The 25,446-nt window shown below is 37.5% G+C and overlaps 1 protein-coding gene across 1 annotated transcript; it reads right to left on the minus strand.

Moving 5' to 3' along the window:
* Positions 1-581: 581 nt before the first annotated feature.
* Positions 582-25,078, minus strand: LOC122673362 (solute carrier family 22 member 9). The gene is made up of 10 exons (XM_043871097.1): positions 24,506-25,078; positions 23,717-23,820; positions 15,453-15,607; positions 15,182-15,350; positions 13,758-13,881; positions 4,890-5,005; positions 4,015-4,229; positions 2,552-2,660; positions 1,666-1,869; positions 582-770 (listed from the first exon to the last, which is right to left on the minus strand). The coding sequence occupies exons 1-10, from the start codon at positions 24,905-24,907 to the stop codon at positions 710-712; spliced, it is 1,659 nt and encodes a 552-aa protein (XP_043727032.1). The 5' UTR covers positions 24,908-25,078; the 3' UTR covers positions 582-709.
* Positions 25,079-25,446: the final 368 nt, after the last annotated feature.

The raw sequence follows: 25,446 nt of genomic DNA on the forward strand, positions 1-25,446 counted from the left end.
TCAGAAAGTTTTCTTAATCCTGAGATTTTGTACCCACATTTTCTATTGAATAATGTGACTTAATTGTTCCATTCGTCATTTTAAACATATGGAATACTTTTTCAAATTATTAGTCATTTATTTCCAAAGTTAGTTAATGATACTTATTACATAATCATTTATTTCTATCAGTGATTTATGCTGTCCCAATTTCCAAATTTCAAGTGTTCTACATGCCACAAGCCTATTCTGGACGTCTTTTGAGTTGTAAATGCATCTGCATTTCATTTCAGCATGTACTGCCCCATATACTTGTACCACCTTCCCTTCATAAACTTCATCTTTTGAATCTTGCCTATTATTAACCTGTAGATAAACTTGGAACTGTTTTTCAAGTTGTTCCCCTAATAATTATTCCATCAATGACTGTGCCATTAATTGGAACAGAATCAATGTTTTTTAATGCTATTCTGTCTCTCTATCCAGAAACATACATGTTTTATTATGATTCCTTTAAAATCATCATTACTTTCCTCAAACTTCATATAATGATCAGTCATAGGCATTTTGTACGTAGTTATTTAGAACTGCAATTGTTAATGAGGTCCATTTTCCTATTACATCTTTTTATTTATTTGTTTTCCAAATTTTACCAATATTTGGGAATGACCCCATTTTTTCTTGTTTATCTTGCTCTTTGATTAGCAGATAGTGCCTGGAATGGAATTCCTTAAAATTGTGTCACTTTCATGAAAGTACCTTCCGGCTTCGCTTTTCTTGAGTCTTTTCTCCTAGAGCAAATACAATGAAAACAACAAAAGAACAAGATTAAAAAGCATGGAAAAGGCACCTATATCTTAAATTATTTAGAGAAAATGGATTGTGTTGGTCTGTGAGTATTGATAAAAGCACTGACACCTGTCCTGAGGATCTGAGTAAATTTTGTGAAGAAAAGGGCCATGCTCCCAGGACAGGATCTGGGAAGGCAGCTTTGATATTGGACACCAAGGTGTCGGCTAACTGGGTCTTTGGAAGAGGCAAAGGAAATATACAAAAGTTTTAAAATCCTTTCAAATTCTTGATCTTCTAAAAATACCTTAATTACCACCCTTCTCGTCTCTTTTTTCAACACTTTCATTTCTAGTGAAAACCAGATGGTCTGAATCTCACAGGCAGCACAACAGGACTCCTTCTTCTAAGACATACTGTCATCTTAGAGAGAGGAAGGGCTCCTGCCCTCTCCTTGGTCTCCCTCAGGGACCTGCTTCAGTGACCAGGGCAGGTCACAGACCTACAGACACCGGTAATCTCAGAGAGTTTACTGCCCTCACTGGGCTGAGCGCTGCCAGGGCCTGAGGGGCAAGAATCTGATGTTTAAATCTGTGCATGTTTGTAAAACACCTTTGGGGTTGTTTATGTTATACTAGGGCACCTAATTTTGACTTCTTCATCACTAAACCTACTGGTGCCTACTGGTGCTGGTCTGGGTGGTCCAGGGAGTCTTGGGGGAGTCTGAGGTCACTGTGGGGAGGGATGAGGCTGTAGCTAAACTCAAGGTACTGACCACCTAGAGACATCTAGATGTAAGCCTTCCCCTGGGGACAATGACCTTGTATGGTACCTTGGCCTTCTTACACAGACCTGTATCACACAGCAACTCTAAGGGACAACCAGGGGTTTACTCACTCCTTTTCCACATCCTGGATGGAGTCAGGCAGAGGCTTATTCCTGGTTTCAGGTAGAAGTGGGACAACAAGGCCACCAAGGATGGTGCAAACTGCATAGATGATCCAGGGCAGGTGGGGGGAATACACTGTTAAGATCATCAAGAGGGGAGCCAGGGCTGCACCAACATTAGAAGCAACTCCCAAGAATCCTGAAGCTGTTACCCTTGGAGTGAAAACAACAATACAAAAATAATCTGGTATAAATCCATACATGTAATATGAGATTTATTATTTTGCTTTGACTATGGGAGACCACATGGGGTTCCTAGGTGGAGTTAGAGGTAAAGAACCTGCCAATGTAAGAGACAGGTTCAATCCCTGAGTTGGGAAGATCCCCTGGAGGAGGGCATGGCAACCCATCAGTATTCTTCCTTGGAGAATCCCATAGACAGAGCAGCCTCGTGGACTACAGTCCATAGGGTCACAAAGAGTCAGACATGACTGAGGCAACTTAGCATGTATGCAGACGTGGGAGACATCACAGCAGTATTTAGATACATGAAGACTAATGATGTACTTTTTACATTTAAAATATACTCTTATTTGCTCACAAAATTTTTTAAGTGCACAAGCGTTTTTTTTAAAAAGTTTTTGTTACTTAAAAATACTCTTACCCATAGCACCTTAATGGTTCAGCAGATTATGGGAGATGATACATTAAAGGGCTTAACATGCCTAACAAAATTGAGATTTTGATTAAAATTTTGGCTGTAATTTTTATTATTAATACTACTATAATCAATGCTTTCGATAATGATTCAGATTAGTTTTCTTCCTTCTATAAGTCTTAATTAGCTGGGAAAGGTCTATTTTGACTCTGCTAGGGCTTCCATGAGCTTGTGTACCTGAGAACTGTGGGGATTAGTTCATTTCCATGGGCAAAACAACACATGAGAGTCACAGAAGAAACCGCTATTCCCAAAGTTGACACAGCCATACGCAGGGTCTGCATTTCTGGAGAAGAACATCAGTGAGACTCAGGAAATCTGAGATGAAGAAATCAACATCCCCCAAATTATAACTGAAAAAGACACAGTGGGAAGCATTTGCATGTGCTAAATACTTAGTAGAGAAAATGCATGGAGCGGAGAATGTGCAGAGACTAATAGCTGAGAAATGTGACTTATCTGTATATTACAGCCTAAATGAGAATTTGAAAACCTGAGTATTTGAATCAACTGTATCTGCATATCAGAGATTTTAGAAGTTTCCTAAAGATAGAGGGGGGAACAAAATCCCAGAAAGGGTTTGCTTTCATTTATTCTATCCAGTGTCTCCTCTGTCTTTCATGTATAACATAGGACTATCATATGAGCAATTACTGACAAATGTTAAGACTCATCAATATCCTTTAAAAGTCATGTGTTTACACAATATTGACAAAGGGCTAGTAATGCAGTAGAGAATCATGAAAGAATGGGGCTCATGTTAATGGATAAGCTGGAAAATTGCTTGATCTAGAATAATATTTTAAGATTCAAGAATAAGGATCTGTTTTAGGGAAAAAAGTAGACTTTGGAAACCTCTGAAAAGATGTTTCAGACAGTCAGTTTTCTATCCCATTAAAAAAAAAAGTTCATGAAAGTATTACAACGTTGGAGTGGGCTCTGTTGAAAGGCAGGAAATTTGCATTGCTGCTGATATTCAAGATGGGATCCTGCATAAATGCCACTGCACTGGGAGTTACCTGAAGCATGGTGACCATCTGGCTTCCCTTATTCATTGCATACAGTCATTTAACTTAGTAACATGGATTTTAAGAGAGGCTGTTAACAGCTTTAATGCATTTCCCCCTATTCTACACATCTACTATGCTTGAAGGGAAGGGATTAAAAATACCTTGGAGTCAAGATGACAACCTGGAACCAGGTTGAAGTTATGGTGACCTAATTCCAGACACATGAGTGGATACATAGAGTCAGGTAGTAAAGTGTCACTGAAACTGTCATAATAGGAAAGAGACCAGACAGAGGAAGTGGCAGTATTGTGTCCTCATATGAGATACAATTCGATATATGACATAATACTGCCATTTACAGTTACAAGTGTGATTGGCCAAAGGGAAAGTGATCAATTGCTGTCCCAGGTACCAATTACCAAATACATGTCAGATATGATGTAGACAACTAGTCGTCTGAACTGTCTGAACTATTTTGCAGCCACTTAATGGCAGAATTTATCCTAAATCCTCAGACTGGTTTTGGAGAATCCTTAGAACCCTAGCCTTCACTTCCTCCTAGCTTCAGATTCTGTCTTCAAATACCTGGGGTAAGACATTTTCTTATTTCAACCTGTGCTCTTTTCTCACCTTCAGGCACAAATGTGATGGCCAGAATGGAGATTCCAAGAAGAAACATGAAGAGTGTCTGGCTTACTTGACGGCCCAGGTGATTCAATGACAAAAAAGCAACATAATTGGCTGGGAGGTTGACTGCGCCAAAAAGAACTTGGAACAGGAAAACATTGCTCCCCATATACTGGAGGTGGAGAATCAGACCAAAAAATGACATGAAGTTTGCAAATCTGTGGTGAACAAAGATGAACGACATTTACCATAAGGTTTAGAGCCTTTGTGTTACAAATGATGATCATAACTATTAACTAAGCAGCCAGTGGTTGGTTTTAAAGTATAAAAACATGATAGGTTTTATGAAATATTTCCTCATAAGGTGATGATTTTAAAACTATAAGATAGTTATGTATTTGGAGCTCCTAGTTATTGTTACATTTTGGAGGAGGGTTTGGAGTATTTTTGTGGAGGACACATGATGGAACCTTCCAGGGATTTAGAGTTTTTCTGTATCTTTATCTGGGTGATGGTTGCATATTTACATATGGAAATATTCATCAGGCTATATATTCTTCTTCATTTTGTGGTTTGTAATTTTACCTTATTTAAAATGAAAACAAACAAGTGAAGAGAGTTAAAGCCAACATTGTATCATGAGAACATCTGAAGTTCTCAGCCTCAGTTTCTAGTGTAATATGATAAACAGAACTCTTTGTTGTATACCTAGCTCTGGGTCAGTCTTTTCATAACCCTTTGACTACTCAATACAGCAGTTATCATTATGGCTTTCTCTGTTTTATCTCAGATCTGTTCCCACCATGTTGTTCTTTTGATAAGGAATAGATTCATGTCTCCACTATTTTAACATCTTTCATGCACTGTGTGAAGCCCACCTTACAAAGGACAGGAGACAGATCCTTTTACGCAGGTTGGGTGTGCGGAACAAGTCAAACAGAGAAGATTTGGTCTGTGCTGCCTCCAGCTCCTCCTGCATGGCAGATCTCAGGACCTTCAACAACAACAAACTGTTCAGTTGTCACACAATGGTAGGCATTGTGAGGCCCCTAACAGAGGACAAGATAGATGACTTCCCTTTCTGTCTACTGGGAAATACAGTCATTGAAAATGTAACAATGGATGTAAAAGTGATATGAATAGAGAATTGCTGAGTTAAAAGGAACTGAAGGAAATTATTTAACAAATATTTAAACACAAAAATATTTAAATACAAAAAATATTTAAACACAGGATTTGAGAGGGCTACAGATCATTAGAAAGGGATTGTATGTCAGATACACAGATAAGAAAGGGAATCAAATCATGCTTACTTGGATAATGGTCCAAAGGTCCATTTGTGCCAGATGGGCATGAAAGACCTGGAAACTAAGCTTGGTTATCAGCTAGCTGTCCCTTGCAGAAAAACTGTTTATCTCAGGAAAAAGAACATTTCTTGAGATTCTTTGTTTTGGTTCTTTGTTCAGTCACTTTTTGGGGAATTCCTGGCATGTTGTGCCTCCATGAATGAGATGCCTAGATTTAAATCTGAGGACGAAATCAGGAGAGATCTTGGAGTAGAATGATTTATATTCAGAACTGGTTATAATATGGAGTTACTTAATAGTCCTGCAATATGCTGGGTATATACCTTGAGAAAGTTAATTAAATATTTCTAAAACTCAATTCACATGAACAACTCAATGAACATGAATTTGAGGAACTCCACGAGATAGTGGAGGACAGAGAAGCCTGGAGTGCCACAGTCCATGGAGTTACAAAGAGTTGGACATGACTTAGTGACTGAACAACAACAGCAAAAAAAAAGAACAAGTAGAGGAATCAGAGTAGAAGAGTAGGTGAAGAAAAATAATAGCATTTCTCTCACAAAGATTTCCAGGGCCAGACATGAGGCTATAAATGTGCATATGGAATTGTATCCAACTTATCTCAGATACCTATTTATTAGTTATTCAAATAATATAGTCTTAATTCTTATCCCACCTCTACAAATGAAAAAATATCATAAAGTCCATTGGAATAATTTCATGAGGAATTCAGAGAAGTGAAAGGCCACCTTAACTGAGGACCTACACATGCAATAACATCCTTTCAGTTATAACCTGAGTAGCAAAAATATTGAACTTAGGCTTTTAAAAGAGAGGAGTCAGGATTGCATCATGGATGATAATGTAAGTTTAGTTCAGTTTAGTCACTCAGTCATGTCTGACTCTTTGCAACTCCATGGACTGCAGCATGCCAGGCTTCCCTGTCCATTATCAACTTCTGAAGCTTGCTCAAACTCATGTCCATTGAGTCGATGATGCCATCAAACCATCTTATTCTCTGTTGTCCCTTTCTCCTCCTGCCTTTAATCTTTCCCAGGGTCAGGGTCTTTTCCAATGAGTCAGTTCTTCGCATCAGATGGCCAAAATATTGGAGTTTCAGTTTCAGCATCAGCCCTTCCAATGAATATTCAGGACTGATTTCCTTTAGGATTGACTAGTGGGATCTCCTTGCAGTCCAAGGATCTCTCAAGAGTCTTCAACTCCGGTTCAAAAGCATCAATTCTTTGGCGCTCAGCTCTCTTTATAGTCCAACTTTCACATCCATACCTGACTACTGAAAAAAATGTAACCTTGACTAGATGGACCTTTGTTGGCAAAGTGATGTCTCTGCTTTTTAATATGTTGTCTAGGTTGGTCATAGCTTTTCTTCCAAGGAGGAAGTGTCTTTTAATTTCATGGCTACAGTCACCATCTGCACTGATTTTGGAGCCCAAAAAAATAGTCTGTCACTGTTTCCATTTTTTTTCCAATTGCCATGAAATTATGGGACCAAATATCATGATCTTAGTTTTTTTTAATGTTGAGCTTTAAGCCAACTTTTTCACTCTCCTCTTTCACTTTCATCAAGAGGCTCTTTAACTCTTCTTCACTTTTTGCCATAAGGGTGGTGTCATCTGCTTATCTGAGTTATTGATGTTTCTCCCAGCAATTCTTGATCCCAGCTTGTGCTTCTTCCAGTCCAGCATTTCGAATGATGTACTCTGCATAGAAGTTAATAAGCAGGGTGACAATATACAGCCTTGATGTACTCCTTTCACAATTTGGAACCAGTCCGTTGTTCCATGTCTGGTTCTAACTGTTGCTCCTTGACCTGCATACAGATTTCTCAGGGGGCGGGTAAGGTGGCCTGGTATTCCCATCTCTTTCAGAATTTTCCACAGTTTGTTGTGGTCCACACAGTCAAAGGCTTTGGCATAGTCAATAAAGCAGAAATAGATGTTTTTCTGGAACTCTCTTGCTCTTTTGATGATCCAGCAGATGTTGGCAATTTGATCTCTGGTACCTCTGTCTTTTCTAAATCCAACTTGAACATCTGGAAGTTCACGGTACACATACTGTTGAAGCCTGGCTTGGAGAATTTTTAGCATTACTTTGCTAGTGTGTGAGATGAGTGCAATTGTGTGGTGGTTTAAATATTCGTTGGCATTGCCTTTCTTTGGGATTGAAATGAAAACTGACCTTTTCCAGTCCTGTGGTCATTGCCGAGTTTTCCAAATTTGCCGACATATTGAGAGCAGCACTTTAACAGCATCATTTTGTAGGATTTGAAATAGCTCAATTGGAATTCCATCACCTTCACTAGCTCTGCTTGCGGTGATGCTTCCTAAGGCCCACTTGGCTTCACATTCCAGGATGTCTGGCTCTACGTGAGTTATCACACGATTGTGGTTATCTGGGTTATGAAGATGTTTTTTGTATAGTTCTTCTGTGTATATTCTGTGTGATAATGTCAGAATAAGCTCAAATAATATCCTAAACTTGGGCCAGATGAGGGGTTCAAAGCCTGTAAGACTAGACTTGAATTACATCCAATATCAAAGTTAAATTTCAAGATATATCAGGAAGATCCCCTGGAGAAGAAAATAGCAACCCACTCCAGTGTTCTTGCCTGGGAAATCCCATGGACAGAGGTACCTGGTAGGCTACAGTCCATGGGGTCACAATGAGTCAGGCACAACTTAGAAACTAAAACAGCAACAACGCATTGTGGTTATTTTATACTGGTCATTCATTTTTTTGTGAGCAAGCAGAGATATGAAGTGAGAGCAGAAATAGTTCTGTAGGGGGCAATGCCAGCTCACTCACAGAAACCAAGGAGCTCCTACTACCTGATAAAATTCTTATTCTGGGAAAAAGAGGCCCATGTTCAAATAGGAACCTGCTGTATCTTCAGTTTTTAAAATGCACTTTTCTCTCTAATTTTCACTTCATTTTCTTTTTTTTTTTTTTTCGTTAAACCTATTCATACCACTCATAACACTCTCCCGGATTAAAATGCATGAAACAGCCCCTGTTTGAACCCTTGCCCAGTTGTGCCCTGAAATCAGTGTGAAAATTCATAAAAGCCCTTTGTTAAATGTTTAGATAGTTTGTTAAGCAGTTACCATCCAGTTGGTGGCTTGAAACTGGCTACAGTGGTAATATTCACATCACAGAAATGGATCAGCACCACAAATCTGAGACCTATGGCTTTTTTTTCTTCCTGTAACTAAAGTGTTAAACATTTTCCAGCACACCCTGGCTTGACCCCCACTGTAAGTTCTCCACTATCTGTAAGAGAATCACTTTAGGTTTGCTGTTGTTCAGTCACTCAGTTGTGTCCTACTCTTTGTGACTCCATAGACTGCAGCACTCCAGGTTTCCCTGTCCTTTACCATTTCCCAGAGCTTGCTCAAACTCATGTCAATTGAGTCAGTGATGCCATCCAACCATCTTATCCTCTGTCGTCCCCTTCTCCCCCTGCCTTCAATCTTTCCCAGCATCAGGGTCTTTTCTAATGAGTCTGCTCTTCACATCATGTGGCTAAAGTAGTGGAGCTTTAGCTTCAGCATCAGTCCTTCCAATGAATATTCAGGGTTGATCTCCTTTAGGATTTACTGGTTTGATTTCCTTGCAGTCCAAGGGACTCTCAAGAGTCTTCTCCAACACCACAGTTCAAAAACATCAACTGGGTAATGGTGTATGATCTTTTTAATATGCTGTTGAATTTGGTTTTCTAACATCTTGCTGATGATTTTTTCAACTATACTCTTCAGGAATGTTGGCCTATATTTTTTTCTTTTCTTTTCTTGTGGTATCTTTGTCTCACTTTGGTTTCAGGATTATATTGGCCTGACAAAATGAATTTAGGTTTTCCATTTCTGAAGTTTAAGAACACAATAGACTTTAAATGAATGGATGGAAAAAAAGACATTCCATGAAAATGATAACCAAAACTGGGCAGGGATAGTCCACCTTGTATGGATAAAATAGATTTTAATAAAAAACTGTCACAAGAGACCAAGAAGGCAATTTATAATGACAAAATGATCATTCTAACACAAATATATGACATGTAACCTACAAAGACTGAATTGAGAAGAACTAGAAAGCCTCAATAGATGAATAACTAATAACCAGCATGAAGCAGTAATTAAAAATTCCAGAAATAAAAGCTTAACATTATATAGCATTACAGGTGAATTCTACCAAACATTTAAAGAATTAATACAAATCTTCTCAAACTCTTCCAAAAAATAGAAGATAGAAATCCTTCTAAATTAATTTTGTCAGGCCACTATGATCCTGACAGCAAAGTGAGACAAAGAAACCATAAGAAAAGAAAAGAAAAAAAAATACAGGCCAACATTCCTGAAGAATATGGTCCAAAAAATAAGCAACAAGATGTTAGCAAACCAAATTCAACAGCAGATTGAAAAGATCACACACCATTACCCAGTGGGCTTTATTCCCGGGATGCAAGGATGGCTCAATATAAGCAAATAATATGATACACCAAAGTAGCAGAATGAAGCTGAAGATCATATGATTCTCTCAATAAATGCAGAAAACACATTTGACAAAATTCAACACACTTCCATGGCAAAAATTCTCAACAAATTAAGTACTGAAGGAACTTCCATTAAAGGCCATATATGAAAAGCCCACAGCTAATAACATCATACTCTATGGTGAAAAGCTGAAAATTTTTCCTTTAAGATTTGGAACTAGACAAGGATCGCACTTCAGTTCAACATAGAATTGGAAGTCCTGGCCAGAACAATTAGGTAAGAAAAAAATAAGGCATCCAAATCAGAAAGAAAGAAGTAAAATTATCTTTTTTTCAGACAACATGATCTTATTTGTAGAAAAACCTAAACACATATCCAAAAAGTTGTTAAATGAGTAAGTGAATTCAGTTAATTCACAGGATAAAAAATTAACATACAAAATCAGTTGTATTTCTATACACCAGCTACAAGTTATCTAAAAATAACATTAAGAAGACAGTCTTATTTGCCGTATCATCAAAAACAATAAAGCATTTAGGGATAAACTTAACCAAGAAGGTGAAAGATTTGCATATTGAAAACACTGAAGAAAGAAATTAAGGCAGATACTAGAAAATTAAAAGATATCCATGCTCATGGATTAAACAAATTAGTATTGTTAAGATGTCCATACAACACAAAGCAAAATGCAGATTCAGTAATAAATCCCTGTCAAAATCCCATTGATATTCTCTACAGAAATAGAAAAAAAAAAAAACCCTAAAATTCATATGGAAATACAGAAGATCCCCTGACAGTCAAAGCATTTTGAACAGGAACAAAGCTGGAAGCATCACATATTCTGGTTTCAAAATATATAATAAATCCACAGTAACCAAGAGCATGATACTGGCATAAAGACATGTAGACCAAAATAGAGAGCCCAGCAATAGACTCATGCATATACAGACAATTGATTTCTGACAATTGTACCAATAATCCACAATGGGGACAAGATTGTCTTTAATAAAAGGTGTTTATTAAAATTGGATATCTACACGCAAAAAATGAAATTGGAAACTTACCTTACACTATGCACCTGTGGGTGATTCATGTCAATGTATGGCAAAAACCACCACAATATTGTAAAGAAATTATGGTGGGAAGGGGGTTCAGGATGGGGAACACATGTACACCCATGGCAGATTCATGTCAGTGTATGGCAAAACCAATACAATATTGTAAAGTAAAAGAAAATAAATAAATAAAACTGAAAAAATAAAATAAAGTAAGTTAAGAAAAACAAAAAATCAACTTAAATAAATTAAAGATCAAAAACATAAACTATAAAATTCCTAAAGAAAATATAGGAGAGAAGCTTGTTGATATTGGTCTTGGCAATGATTTTTTGGTTGTGACACCAAAAGCACAAGTAATAAGCAAAAATAGATAAATGGTACTGTATCAAACTGAAAAGCTTTTACACAGCTTGGAAATAATTGATAAAATGAAAAAGCATCTGCAGACTGGAAGAAATTATTTGTGAGCCATATGTCTTATAGAGGGTTAATATCCAGAATATATACGAAACTCCTACAACTCAATAGCGAAAAACCCAAATAACTCAATTAAATTTCTGTCTAGTCAAAGCTATGGTTTTTCCAGTAGTCATGTACGGATGTGAGAGTTGCATTACAAAGAAGGCTGAACAATGAATAACTGATGCTTTAGAAGATGGTGGAGACGACTCTTGAGAGTTCCTTGGACAGTAAGGAGATCAAACTAGTCAATCCTAAAGGAAATCAACCCTAAATTTTCATTGGAAGGACTGATGCTGAAGCTGAAGCTCCAATACTTTGGCCACCTGATGTGAAGAGCCGACTCATTGGAAAAGACCCTGATGCTGGAAAAGATTGAAGGCAGGAGGACAAGGGTATGGCAGAGGATGAGATGGTTGGATGGCATCACCAACTCAATGGACATGAGTTTGAGCAGACTCCAGGAGATAGTGAAGGACAGGGGAGCCTGGCATGCTGCCCTCAATGGGCTCGAAAAGAGTTGGATATGACTTCGCAACAGCGACAACAACAAAAAATGGGCATATGAACTGAATAGACCTTTCTGCAAAGACCACATACAAACGGCCAGCAGGTACATAAAGAAGTGCTTAACATCACTAACTGTTAGGGAAAGGCAAATCAAAATTATGAGTTACCACTGCACACCAGTTGGAATGGCTATTATAAAAAAAGTGATAAGTATTGGCGAAGATGTGGATAACAGGGTATCCTTGTACACTGTTGCTGGGAATGTGAAATGCTGTGGCCACTATGGAAACAATATAGAGGTTCCTCAAAAAATTGAGACTAGAACCAGTATATTATCCTGTAATCCTTCTTCTGGATATACATTCAGAGGAATTGAAATCAGGATCTTGAAGGGATATCTGCCCTCATATATTCATTAGATTATTCCCAATAGCTAAGATATGGAAGCAAATGTCCATTGATGGATGAAAAGAAAAGGAAAGCAGCATCTATATATATGCAAAATGGTATATTATTCAGCAGTAAAAATAAAGAAATTTTGCCATTTGCCACAGCGTGGCTAACCTAGAGGATATTATGCTACAAAAGATAAGCTATGTGCAAAAGAACAAATACTGCAGGATACCACTTATACAAGGAATCTAAAATAGTCAAACTCAAAGAAGCAGAGAGTTTCTGAATAGTGCTTGTCAGGTGCTGGGGGATGTGAGAAATGGGGCAATATTTACCATAGGGTACAAAGTTTAAGTTGAGCAAGAAAAATCAATCCTAAAGGAATATACTCTATAGCATTGTGTCTAGGGTATACTGTACTGTGCACTCAAAATTTGCTGTGATGGGAGGTCTTATATTGTGTTATCACAAAAAAATAATGAATAAAGAAGGATGGAGAAAGTTTTAGGAGGTAATGGATATGTTTATTGTATAAACTGTGGTGATGATGTTCATATGTATACTAACTTGCAAATCCATCAAGTTGTACATTAAATAGGTACAGCTCTTTGTATGTTAAAACCTCAATAAAGTGGTTTCAAAAAATTGATCAGATGTGCCAATGAGTAAATTTGCAGAAATGTTTTATTGTTCTTGTTTGACTCTCTAGCCCCTAACCTTCTCTTTTTCCTATTAACGAGGGTAGATGATTTCTCCTTGTCTCTATTAGCATTCTTTCCATTCTCTTATCATTGCAAACAAAAAAAGTTAGTAATGGGCTTCCCTCATAGCTCAGTTGGTAAAGAATCTACCTGCAATGCAGGAGACCCTGGTTCAATTCCTGGGTTGGGAAGATCCACTGAAGAAGGGATCGACTACCAATTCTAGTATTCTTGAGCTTACCTGGTGACTCAGCTGGTAAAGAATCCACCTGCAAGGTGGAAGACCTGATTTCAATCCCTGGGTTGGGAAGATCCCCTGGAGAAGGGAAAGACTATCCACTCCAGAATTCTGACCTGAAGAAAACCAGGGATTGTATAGTCCATGGGGCTGCAAAGAGTTGGACATGACTGTTTTTCACTTTCACATGCTCTTTTCTGCATGGTCATTAAGCTGCTGCTCTTCTTGTACCATCTTGACAAAAAAGCCATTGGAATGTTAATTGGAAAGAAATGGATTAGTTTTTTTTTTTTTTTACTTTCTCTATCACAAAGGGCGACCAATACAGTCTTTACAATCATACATACTAAGGGCTTTCTGCCTCTGTTGAGTGAAATATCTGTGTTCAGTCCCTTCAGCACCATGATGCTCTCTCTTCATATTCACTCAAACAATGTGGGCAGCTATTGAAGACCAGGACAATGAGCTAAGTAGACCCCAACCACACCTGTGTTCCCACCCTTTATTCACTTGGACTCCAACTAGAGTATATGTCAGGTCAAGTCATCCCAATCCCCTCTTCTGTTCACCTCCATGGTTAGGGCATCTCCAGCATTCTTCCTTCCATTCCTGTGAGCAGCTTTTCTAAGTTCCTTTAAGCTCCTCTCGGGTTTGTTGGTGATAATCAGCCACCGAGCAGACTCTGCCAGCCACCTGATCAAAGAAGAGAACAGAGGTGCAACCAGCTCTCATTTCCTCATTTTTTCACATATCCTTTTTTTTTCCCTGAAATACCTCTCCCCTCTCATCTAATACCTACCTCTTGTTTTGTTATACCAGAAAATACAATGTATATTCTCTCGTACCATAACTAGGGGCTTCCCTGACAGTTCAGTTGATAAAGAACCCACCTACAATGCAGGACAGCCCAGTTTGATTCCTGGATTGGGAAGATCCTCTGGAGAAGGGATAGACTACCCACTCCAGTATTCTTGGGCTTCCCTTGAGGTTCAGCTGGTAAAGAATCCACCTGCAATTTGGGAGACCTGGGTTCGATCCCTGGGTTGGGAAGATCCCCTGGAGAAAGGAAAGGCTATCCACTCCAGTATTCTGGCCTGGAGAATTCCATGGACTGTATAGTCCATGCAGTCGCAAAGAGTCAGACACGACTGAGCGACTTTCACTTTCACCATAACTAGGAAACGGTGAAGATGACCTCTGCATGCAGTACACCTTTACTGCCAGAATATAGACTTGGAGTCATAGTGTTCCCTTCCCATTATTCAGAGGGATAGTAACAGTTTTAGCAAATAGTGTGTTTAGTTAAATTCGAATTTAGATTAACAGTGAATATGAGTAAACCTTGAGTACCACTACATCCCATGCAGTATTTTGTACATATACTAAAAAGTATTTGCTGTTTATTTGAAATTTTACTTTAATGAGACACTGTATTTTTATCAGGTTAGTAAATAAAAATACAGAACAGTAGTGAAAGTGTTAGTTTTTTAGTTGTGCCCAACTCTTTGTGACCTTTGGACTGTAGTCTGCCAGGCTCCTCTGTACATGAAATTCTCCAGGCAAAAATACTGGAGTGGGTAGCCATTCCCTTCTCCAGGGGATATTCCTGATATAGGGATCAAACCTGGGTCTCTTGCATTGCAGGCAGATTATTCCCTATCTGAGCCACCAGGGAATCCCAAATAAAAATACAGAACTCTCAGGTAAGTAGAAGTTTCATGTAAACAATGAGTGATTTTTAGTGTAACTATGCTCCATACAAAATTTGGGGTTACTATATAAAGATTTTATGTTTTATCTAAAATTCACATTTACCTGAATGCCCTTGATATTATCTTGTAACACTAACTGTTCTACTTCTTTAGTTGTACACAGGGCACAGATTAGTTAAGCATGTGTTCAAGTATTGACTAAGACCAATCAGAATTCTTGCATGCTAACTCCATGTACCTTGCATCTAGGATCTTCTCAGATAAAGAAAGAAATTTTATACCTTGAGGAAAGAAAGAAGACAAATAATGGTACAGAAAACACCAGCTGAAGGGTGTGCCAGTCTCGAATGGCAAAAGCGAGTCCTCCCAGGATGATCTGGCCCAAGCAAGCGGCACAGATGGACAGGGTCATTCCCATGACTTGGAATCGGGGCACCATCCACTCTACAACTGAAAGAAAACACAGATAGGATCTTGACTTCAGACAAAGTTAGGATTTAAAAGTCAAATTTAAGGCTTGGAAAATGTCAAAGACCCAAAGTTTTGACTTACTAAGAACAGTACAATTTGTCAGGATGCTCATGGTAGAAAACCCAGCCAGGAAGCGTAGCGAGCAGTAAATGAGGTAGGTGGGAGCAAAGGCTGCACCGGTGTCGGTAACAGCAAGCTGGAGCAAACAGCATCTGAAAATTAACTTCCTCCCAAACCTGAGAAATGGAGACAGGTTAGATACGGTAGTAGTAACAACAGTATAGTAGAAATGAAAAAAAAAAAAAAATACACACTTTGAAATTTAGGGCATGTTTTCTAATTTTCTAATTTTTATTTTATTTTTTTAAAAATTTCTGTTTTTCTTCCCCCTACCTTGATTTTTTTTAAAAAATTAGATTTATTTATTTTAATTGGAGGCTAATTACTTTACAATATTGTGGTGGTTTTTGCCATACGTTGACATGAATCAGCCACGGATATACATGTGTCTCACCATCCTGAACCCCCCTCCCCACCCCATCCCTCTGGGTTGTCCCAGAGCACCAGCTTTGAGTGCCCTGCTTCATGCATCAGACTTGTATTGGTCATCTATTTTACATATGGTAATATACATGTTTCAATGTTATTCTCTAATATCGTCCCACCCTTGCCTTCCCCTACAGAGTCCAAAAGTCTGTTATTTACATCTGTGTCTCTTTTGCAGTCTTGTATATAGGGTTGTCATTACCACCTTTCTAAATTCCATATATATGCATTAATATACTGCATTCGTGTTTCTCTTTCTGGCTTACTTCACTCTGTATAATAGGCTCCAGTTTCATCCACCTCAATAGAACTGACTCAAATGTGTTCTTTTTTTATAGCTGCGTAATATTCCATTGAGTATATGTACCACAACTTCCTTATCCATTCGTCTGCCAATGGACATCTAGTTTGCTTCCATGGCCTAGCTATTGTAAACAGTGCTGCAATGAAATTTTGATGAGATATAATTGAAATACAGCACTGGACAAGTTTAAGGTATACAGCATAATGATTTGCCTTATGTCATGAAATGATTATCACAATAAATTTAGTGAACATTCATCATCCCATATAGATGCAAATTTAAAGAAAGGGAAATTTTTTTTTCCGTGTGATGAGAACTCAGGATTTTTTGTCTTAACAGCTTTCATAACATGCAGCCATGTTAATTATATTCATCATGTTATACATTACATCCCTAGTACTTACTTATAACTGAAGGTTTCTACTTTTTGACTGCTTCCATCCAATTTCCCCTCTTCTCATGTCTGCCTCTGGTAACAAAGCTTTCTGTGAGTTTGTTTGCTTTTGGAGTCTAACTGATCTACAAAATACTAGGTTAGTTCCTATTACACAACATAGTGATTCAGTATTTCTACACATTTCAAAATGATTACCACGGTAAGTTTAGTTTGTCACCATAAAAAGATAATACATAGCTATTGACTATACTCCCCACACTGTACATTTCATACCCTTGACTCATTTATTGCACATCCAGAAGTTTAAACCTCTTAGTCTCCCTCATCTATTTTCCCCCCACATCCCTGTCCCTCTAGAACCAGCTGTTTGTTCTCTTTATCCATAACTGTTTGTTTTGGTCATCATTTTCTTTTTATATTCCACATATTAGTGAAGTTGGCATTTGTCTTTGTCTGAATTGTTTCACTTAGCATAACACCCACTAGGTCCATCCATGTTGTCACAAATGGCAAGATTTCATTCTTTTTCATGGCTGAACAATATTCCATTTTAGGGCTTCCCAGGTGGCACAGTGGTAAAGAACCTGCCCGCCAATACAGGAGGTGCAAGAGTTGTGGGTTTGATCCCTGGGTTGGGAAGATCTCCTGGAACAGGAAGTGATAACCCATTCCAGTATTATTACCTGGAAAATTCCATGGACAGAGGCCTGGAGAGCTACAGTCCATGGGTTTGCAAAGAGTCAGACCTGTTTTCTTAATACTGGTTCTTGAGGAGGGCCGTCTTTTTCTATTGTATATTCTTTAATTGCCCATATACATGCGATGAGTTTGTTTCTGGGCTTTCTATTGGGTTCCATTGATCTGTGTATCTGGCTTTGAGTTAGTATAAAGCTTTGATTAGTGTACCTTTGTAGTATAGTCTGAAATCAGAAAGCATGATACTCCAGCTTTGCTCTTCTTTCTCAGGATTGCTTTGGGTATTGGGAGGTCTTTCATGCTTCCATATGTTTTAGAATTATTTATTCTAGTTCTGTGAGAAATAACATTGGTAATTTGATAGAGAGTGCATTGATTTTGGACATCACCTTGGGCAGTATGTTCATTTTAGCAATATTTATTCTTCTAATCCTTGAGGACAGTTTATCTTCCCTCTTTTGTTGTTGTCTTCAGTTTCTTTCATCAATGACTAATAGTTTTCCAAGTACAGATATTGTACCCCTTCATTTGGACTTATTCCTAGGAGTTTTATTCTTTTTGATGCAACTGTAAATGGGATTGTTTTCTTAATATTTCTCCCTGATTGTTACTGTATACATTGTTAGTATATAGAAATATAACAGATTTATGTAAATTAATTTTATATCCTGCAACTTTGCCAAATTCATTGATGGGTTCTAGTAGCTTTTTGGTAGCATCTTTAGGATTTTCTGTGTATGGTGTCATGTTATTTAAAAACAGTGACAGTTTTACTTCTTCCTTTACAATTTGGATTCCTTTTCTTTCTTTTTTTGTTTGATTGTTGTGGCTAGGACTTCCAGTACTATGTAAATAGAAGTGAATAAAAGAGGTAAGAGAGGGTGTTCTTGTCATGATCCTGATATTACTGGAAATGCTATCAATTTTTCACCTTTGAGTATGATGTTAGTTAACTGTGGGCTTGTCACATATGGCCTTTATTGTGTTGAGATATGTAACTTCTTTGTTGAGAGCTTTTATCATAAATAAATGTTGAATTTTTTCAATGTTCTTCTGCATCTATCAAGACGATCATATGATTTTTTTTCTTCAGTTTGTTAATGTGCTTTATTACACTGATTGATTTACAGATACTGAACCATTGTTGCATCCCTACCCTGGGATAAATTCCACTTGATCATGGTGTATGATCCTTTTAATGTATTATTGATTTTTTGCTCTGATATTTATTATTTTTTCCTTCCTCCTAACTTTGGATTTTGTTTGTTCTTCTTTTAATTCCTTGAGGTGTAAGGTTTGGTTATTATTTGAGATTTTTCTTGTTTTCTGAGGTAAACTTGTATAAATTTCCTCTTGGTACTGCTTTTGCTGATTCCCATAGATTTTGGATTGCTGTGTTTTTGGTTTCACTTGTCTCTAGGTATTTTTTTTTTTTTATTTCTTCTTTGATTTACTCAGTGAACCATTAGTTGTTTAGTAGCCTTTGTTTAACCTCCATATCCTTGTGTTTTTGGCAGTTTTTTTTTTTCTTGTAGTGGATTGCCAGTCTCACAGTATTGTGATAATAAAAAGATGCCTGATAGGATTTCAATTTTCTTAAGTTTACTAAGACTGCTTTTGTGACATCTCATATGACTTATCCTGGAGAATGTTACATGTGTACTTGAAAAGAGTGTGTATTCTGTTTTTTTGATGAGCTAATCTAGATATACATATGTATATATATTAAGACCATCTGGTTTAATGTGTCATTTAAGGCTGTTATTGATTTTCTGTCTGGATGATCTCTCCATTGGTATAACTGAGGTGCCGAAGTCCCCTATTATTATTGTGTCATGTCAATTTCTCCCTTTATGTCTGTTAATATTTGCTTTACGTATCTAGGTGCTCCTAATTTTGAGCAGTTTTAGGTTGACTGCAACAATGAAAGGAAGATACAGAGATTTCTCAATATCCCTGCCCCTACTCATGCAGTGTCCCTGCCTTCTTGCACCAATAGACACATTTGATGCAACTAACGAACCTACAATGATATGTCATTATCTCCCAATGTTCATTTGGAATACATGAGGATACACTCTTGCTATTGTACATTCTATGGGTTTTGAGAAATGTGTAATGACATGTGCCCACTGTTACAGTGTCATAAAGAGTGGTTTCACTGCCCTAAAATGCCTCTGAATTCTGCCTATTCTTTTGTTTTCCTCCTGTGTGTGCTGTGTGCTCAGTTGCTCAGTTGTGTCTGACTCTTTGAGACCCCATGGACTGTAGCCCACCAGGCTCCTCTGTTCATGGGGATTCTCCAGGCAAGAATATTGGAGTGGGTTATCATTACCATCTTTCTAAATTCCATATATATGCTTTAGTATACAAAACCACTACAGTATTGTAAAGTAATTAGCCTCCAACTAATAAAAATAAATGGGAAAAAAAAGAATATTGGAGTGGGTTGCCATGCCTTCCCCCAGTGGATCTTCCCCACCCAGGGATCAAACTCAGGTCTCCACATTGCAAGCGGATTCTTTACCATCTGAGCCACCAGGGAAGCCTTATTTTCCTCCTATCTACCACTTATCATTTTACTGTTTACATAGTTTTAACTTTTCCAGAATGTTATGTAGTTGGACTCATACAGTATGTTGACTCTCCAGACTAGCTTCTTTCACTTTTCAGTATATATCTAAAGTTCTTCCATATCTTTTCATGGCTTGATAGCTCACTTCCTTTTAGCATTGAATAAGATCCTATGACTTGATGTATAACTATCTATGTATGCATTTGCTAAAATAAATGCATTTATTCATGCATTCATCTTCTAAGTTTTGGCTTAGACGATATGAATAAGGCTGCTATGAACATCCCTGGGTAGGTTTTGTGTGGACATAACTTTTCAACTCCTTTGGGTAATTACCAAGGAGTATGATTCCTAGATTATTTGGCAAGAGTGTGCTCAATTTTGTAAGAAACTGTCAATATGTCTTCAAAGGCAGCTATATCATTTTACATTCCCATCAGCAATGAATAAGAGAATGCCTGCTGCTCTACATCTTTGCCTTTGATGTGTATCTATCTATCTATCTATCTATCTATCTATCTATCTATCTGTCATTCTAATACATATGCAGCAGTATATCATTGTTTTAGTTTGTATTTTCCTAAAGATATATGTTGTGGAGCATCTTTTCATATGTTTATTTTCCATCTGTACAACTTCCTTGGCAATGTCTTTCAAATTTTCTGACTATATTTTAATTGGAATGTTCATTTTTCTTTTTTTAAGAGTTCTTTGTATACATATGCCTATGGCTGATTCATGTTGATATATGGCAGAAATCAACACAATGTTGTAAAGCAACTATCCTTCAATTGAAAATAGATAAATAAATTTCAAAAAGAGTTCTTTGTGTATTTTGGTTAACTATTCTTTTTCAGGTGTCTTTTGCAAGTATATTTTCCCAGTTTGTGGTTGGTCTTCTCATTCTTTTGGTTATATTTCTTTTTGTGCAATGTGTGCTAAGTCTCTCAGTTGTGTCCAAATCTTTGTGATCCCATAGACTGTAGCCCTCCAGGCTCCTCTGTCCATGGGGATTCTCTAGGCAAGAATACCGGAGTGGGTTGCCATGCCCTTCTCTAGGGGATCTTCCCAACCCAGGGATTGAACCCAGGTCTCCCACACTGCAGGTGGTTCTTTACCATCTGAGCCACCAGGGAAGCCTCATATTTCTTTCTGGTTGTAGTATAATACATAAAATATGATTTGCTATTTTAAACACTTTTGATTATATAGGTCACTCACTGGTATTACATTCATGATTTTATGTAACCATCATCACTATCTACTGCCAAAACTTTCCAAAATCCTCAGTAGAAACTTTGTACCCATTAAGCAATAACTCCTCATTCCTTTTTCTTCCCAGCTTCTGGTATCTCTAATCTGAATTTTTCTTCATGAATTTTCCTAGTCTATATATTTTACATAAGTGGGATCATAAATATTTGTTATGCTTTGTCTGTCATTTTAGTTTACATGTTGTCATGGTCCTACAAGTTTTACCATGATATAGAACTTTATTTCTTTTTATGGCTGTACATATCACATTTTACCCATTCATCTGTTGATGGATATGTGTAGTTTTCACCTTTTGGCTATTGTGAATAATGTTGCAATGACTTAGTTTTATAAGCTATTTGTCTGAGTTCCTGTTTTCAACTCTTCTGATTTTATACCTAGCAATGAAATTGTTAGGTCATGTGGTTTCTCTAAATTTAATTTTTTGAAGACTCCAAAAGTATTTGTCATAATGGTGGTACCAATTTACCTCCCCATCAGCAATGTACAAGATTCCAGTTTCTCTACATCCTTGTGAAAGCATGTTATTTTTCTTTCTTTTTTTTTTTTTGGATTATAGCAATCCTAGTATGTGTGAAGTGGCATTTTATTGTGGTTTGACTAACATTTTTATTTTTTTATTTTTTTTCCATTTATTTTTATTAGTTGGAGGCTAATTACTTTACAATATTGTATTATCAAGGGTGAAACAGATCACCAGCCCAGGTTGGATGCATGAGACAAGTGCTCTGGGCTGGTGCACTGGGATGACTAACATTTTAAAAATGATATCATGTTGAGCATCTTTTTATGTGCTTATGCCCCATATATATAACTTTATAAAAGAAATGTATATTCAAGTCTTTTGCTCATTTAAAAATTGAGTTCTCTGTCTTTTTGTTGTTGAGTTGTAAGAGTTTTTATATAGTCTGAATATTAAACCCTATTCTATTGGTCTATTCACCTGTCTTTGTTCTTTATATATGATTTACAAATACTTTCTCCCATTAGACATGTTATCTTTTCAATTTATGGATAATATCCTTTGATGTGCTGAAGTTTTTAATTTTGATGAAAGTGAAGTCACTCAGTCGTGTCTGAGTGGGGTCACACAGAGTCAGACATGACTGAAGCGACTTAGCAGCAGCAGCTCTTTTATTAAAGTTGCGAATCCATTTTGTGTTAATATTTGCTATGGTTTTAGGTTTACTTGCATCTTTTGCATGTGTATGTCTAATAAGCATTGTTTCATTTGTTAAACAAGACATATTTTACCCATTAAACGGTCTTGAAAACTTTTTCAAAAATCAGTCAGCATAGATATATTGTTTAATTTTTATTTCTGCAAGGTAAATAGTTCTGTGTAATTGAGCTGTTCGAAATGAACACTCTGATTCTGAACACTTTTATATAGTATGCATAATTTAACAGTTCTGCATTATTGAATGGACCAGTGGAATAGGGCTTAATATCCAGACTTCCCTTGTGGCTCAGCTGGTAAAGAATCTTCCTGAAATGTGGGAGACCTGGGTTTGATCCCTGGGTTGGGAAGATCCCCTGGAGAAGGGAAAGGCTACCCACTCCAATATTCTGGCCTGGAGAATTCCATGGATTATACAGTCCATGGGGTTGCAAAGAGTCGGACATGACTGAGTGACTTTCACTTTCACTTTCATATGTGTTACAGAACTGTTAGAAATGAACACTGTGACTCTGAAAACTTTAATAAGGTACCTTTTAAAATAAGGTGCTTTTAAAAATAAGGTATCTTACCTTTTATAAGATCATACACTCAGAATTCATGATTTTCAGCTGAGATAATAGATGACATTATGCTAGTAGATGGTAAGGAGCATGGTAGTAGATGGTAATTCCCCATACCCTTAGAGAAGACAGACTTGGGTGGTTGGTGGAATTGGTTGGGCTATCTAATTAAGTGTACTGTCACGTACAGCATACTTCCATTTCTAAGACCACAAATTGTGGCAGAAGTTGTCATTAGATTATTTCCCCTACATGGTTGAAAATTTTATGTTTATTGTAATGTTTTAGAAAAAAAATCAAGGCCACTGATATACTTTTTTTATACATTACCAAGACACAATGCTATGTATAACACAGGTTTCATAGGAATGTCTAGCAGCATATTTGAGAAATAAGGACATGATAGCCATACTCTAAAAATCCACAGGCAATCAGATAAGAGAGGTCAGGAGGGACTGAACACAGGTTGAATCTCATGATGTGAAACGTCTTCCTCTCTGTTCCCATAGGAACCTCTTTTTTTATCTTTATAAACTATGATGTGACACCTCTGCTCCAAACCTCATTCTCAAACTGCTCCCATGTCTGATGGAGATGTTGTTTCTGTATCCCATACACAATACTCACAGCTGATAAAATAGCACTTACCACACTGACAGTAATTCTCCATTTGTTTGTGTTTCTAGATCACTGGGGACTAAGGAAGCCCCAGGACAGTGTAATTTACAATAAATGTTTCTTAATGGAAGAATATTTATGAGTTCTTGAAAATACCTGAGTAAAGAGAGCTGTGATTCAGAGACACTCACCTGTCTGATAAATGGCCATATACGATGCTTCCCACCAGCATTCCAGCCATGAATAAGAATTTGGCCATTGATTTTAGTGATTGAGATTCACATACCAGGTCCCACTGGAAGAGAAAGAAAGCAGCAAAGGAGAGCTCCACGATTTATAACCTCTCAGTGGAAACCTGATTGAAGCAGTTTGAATGATTCACGTGGTTGTTTATTTTATCCCCTTTTCCCTCTCCAGCTTTCTTTGTTACAATAGCTGAGTTTTACTATTCAAGTCTCAGCTTAAATATAACTTCTTTTAGGAAGCCTTCTCTAAACCTGTTAGATTTAACAATGCCTTGTTTTGTTCTACATAAAGTGGTCCTCAATCTTGGCCATAGAGTGCAATATTTGAGGGCCTTAAAAAGTTTCCTGATGCCAGAATTTCATCACAGATCTTCTTATATGGCTGCTTTGGGATACAGTGCTTGGAGGTTTCCATCAATATCCCTGATATTTCTAATTTACAAGCAAGGCTGAACATTAATGACCTTTTAAACACATCACATAAATTACTTTCTTAACCTTTGATCTTTCTAACAATAAAAGCCATATAATAGCAAGGTCACATCTGTTTTTGAGTTCATTAAATTCTTTAAATATATAGGTGTTTGGCATTCAATAAAGAAGTAATTAATATTTTCTGAAAGATGGAAGAATGAGCACCTAATAGTGAATAAAAAGGCTAGAAACTTATCCGTTACTCAGTTACCCTTAAAGACTCAGACCATGTACTCACAAGACGTAAATGAGGCCTCTTACCTCAGTCACGATAGTGGAGGTAAACATGCTTTTGTCATACACCCAGCCGTCCACACAGGACTCTGTGTCCAGGTCAGTTATGTTGGGGAAGGTCCTGTTCAGGTTAAGGAGCTGCCACTGGGGGTGGCTGAAGCGACGACACTTCTCTGGCCTCAGGTTTGAATCCAGTGGGATGGAGATTCTCAGGAGGGCATCAGGGCTGAGGGTCCCAGTGTCATTAGCCGAGTCAGTGTTATTGTCGAGAATGTGGACCCAACAGTGATGACCAGGGACGGCTGCAGTGAAGTTCTCCAATAGAATATGAGGGTAGGTGACGAGGCTGGAGATACAAAGTAAAAGCATCTGAAGGATCTGGAATCTCCCCAGGCCTCCAACTTGATCCAGGAGGTCCTGAAAGGCCATCGAGGCTGAGCAGTGATCCCCAAGAGGAAGCAAAATGACTATTTAGAGGAGTTCAAAGAGAGGAAAACTTTCACTATGTCACACACTAAGTGTGTATTGATCCTGATCTCAATGTTAGCTCAGTGGGTCCTGGGTCACCTCCACAACAAGGGCATGGAAGCTAGTTCTCCAGCTTGTTTGGGGATCAGGTTGGTAACTGTTTTCTTTAACGTCACAGAGAAATACTTTGCTGAGATGCTTCCAGTAATTGACAAAACTGTTTAAAGGTCTACTCTGTGAAAATTCTTTTTGTCAGCAGTGCCCCAAAGTGGCATTGGACTTTGAGCGCCACATCTGTAAATAAAATAAAATAAACCTGCTGCATGGTTTGCAGTCCATTTCAGAACATGTCATTTGCCAGACTCGAAAGTGAAATGTTTTTTTTATTTTTCTGTAAAAAGTACTGAAAGTAGGTGTTTTGCTTGTTTAATATTGAATTTTCATTTCAAAAGTTAATGGAAATAGTCCTGAGTTAACTTACAGCAAGTGAAATATAGTAC

This window comes from Cervus elaphus, chromosome 2, assembly GCF_910594005.1.
Source record: "Cervus elaphus chromosome 2, mCerEla1.1, whole genome shotgun sequence".
In the NCBI taxonomy this organism is placed as follows: domain Eukaryota; kingdom Metazoa; phylum Chordata; class Mammalia; order Artiodactyla; family Cervidae; genus Cervus; species Cervus elaphus.

Coding starts and splice junctions, on each gene's coding strand:
- LOC122673362 (XM_043871097.1), bottom strand. CDS start 24,907: ATGGCCTTTCAGGACCTCCTGGATCAAGTTGGAGGCCTGGGGAGATTC. Junction 15,608..23,716: donor TATGGCCATTTATCAGACAG/GTGAGTGTCTCT, acceptor TCCATTTCTCAG/GTTTGGGAGGAAGTTAATTT. Junction 1,870..2,551: donor CTAATCCCCACAGTTCTCAG/GTACACAAGCTC, acceptor TTTCACTCCAAG/GGTAACAGCTTCAGGATTCT.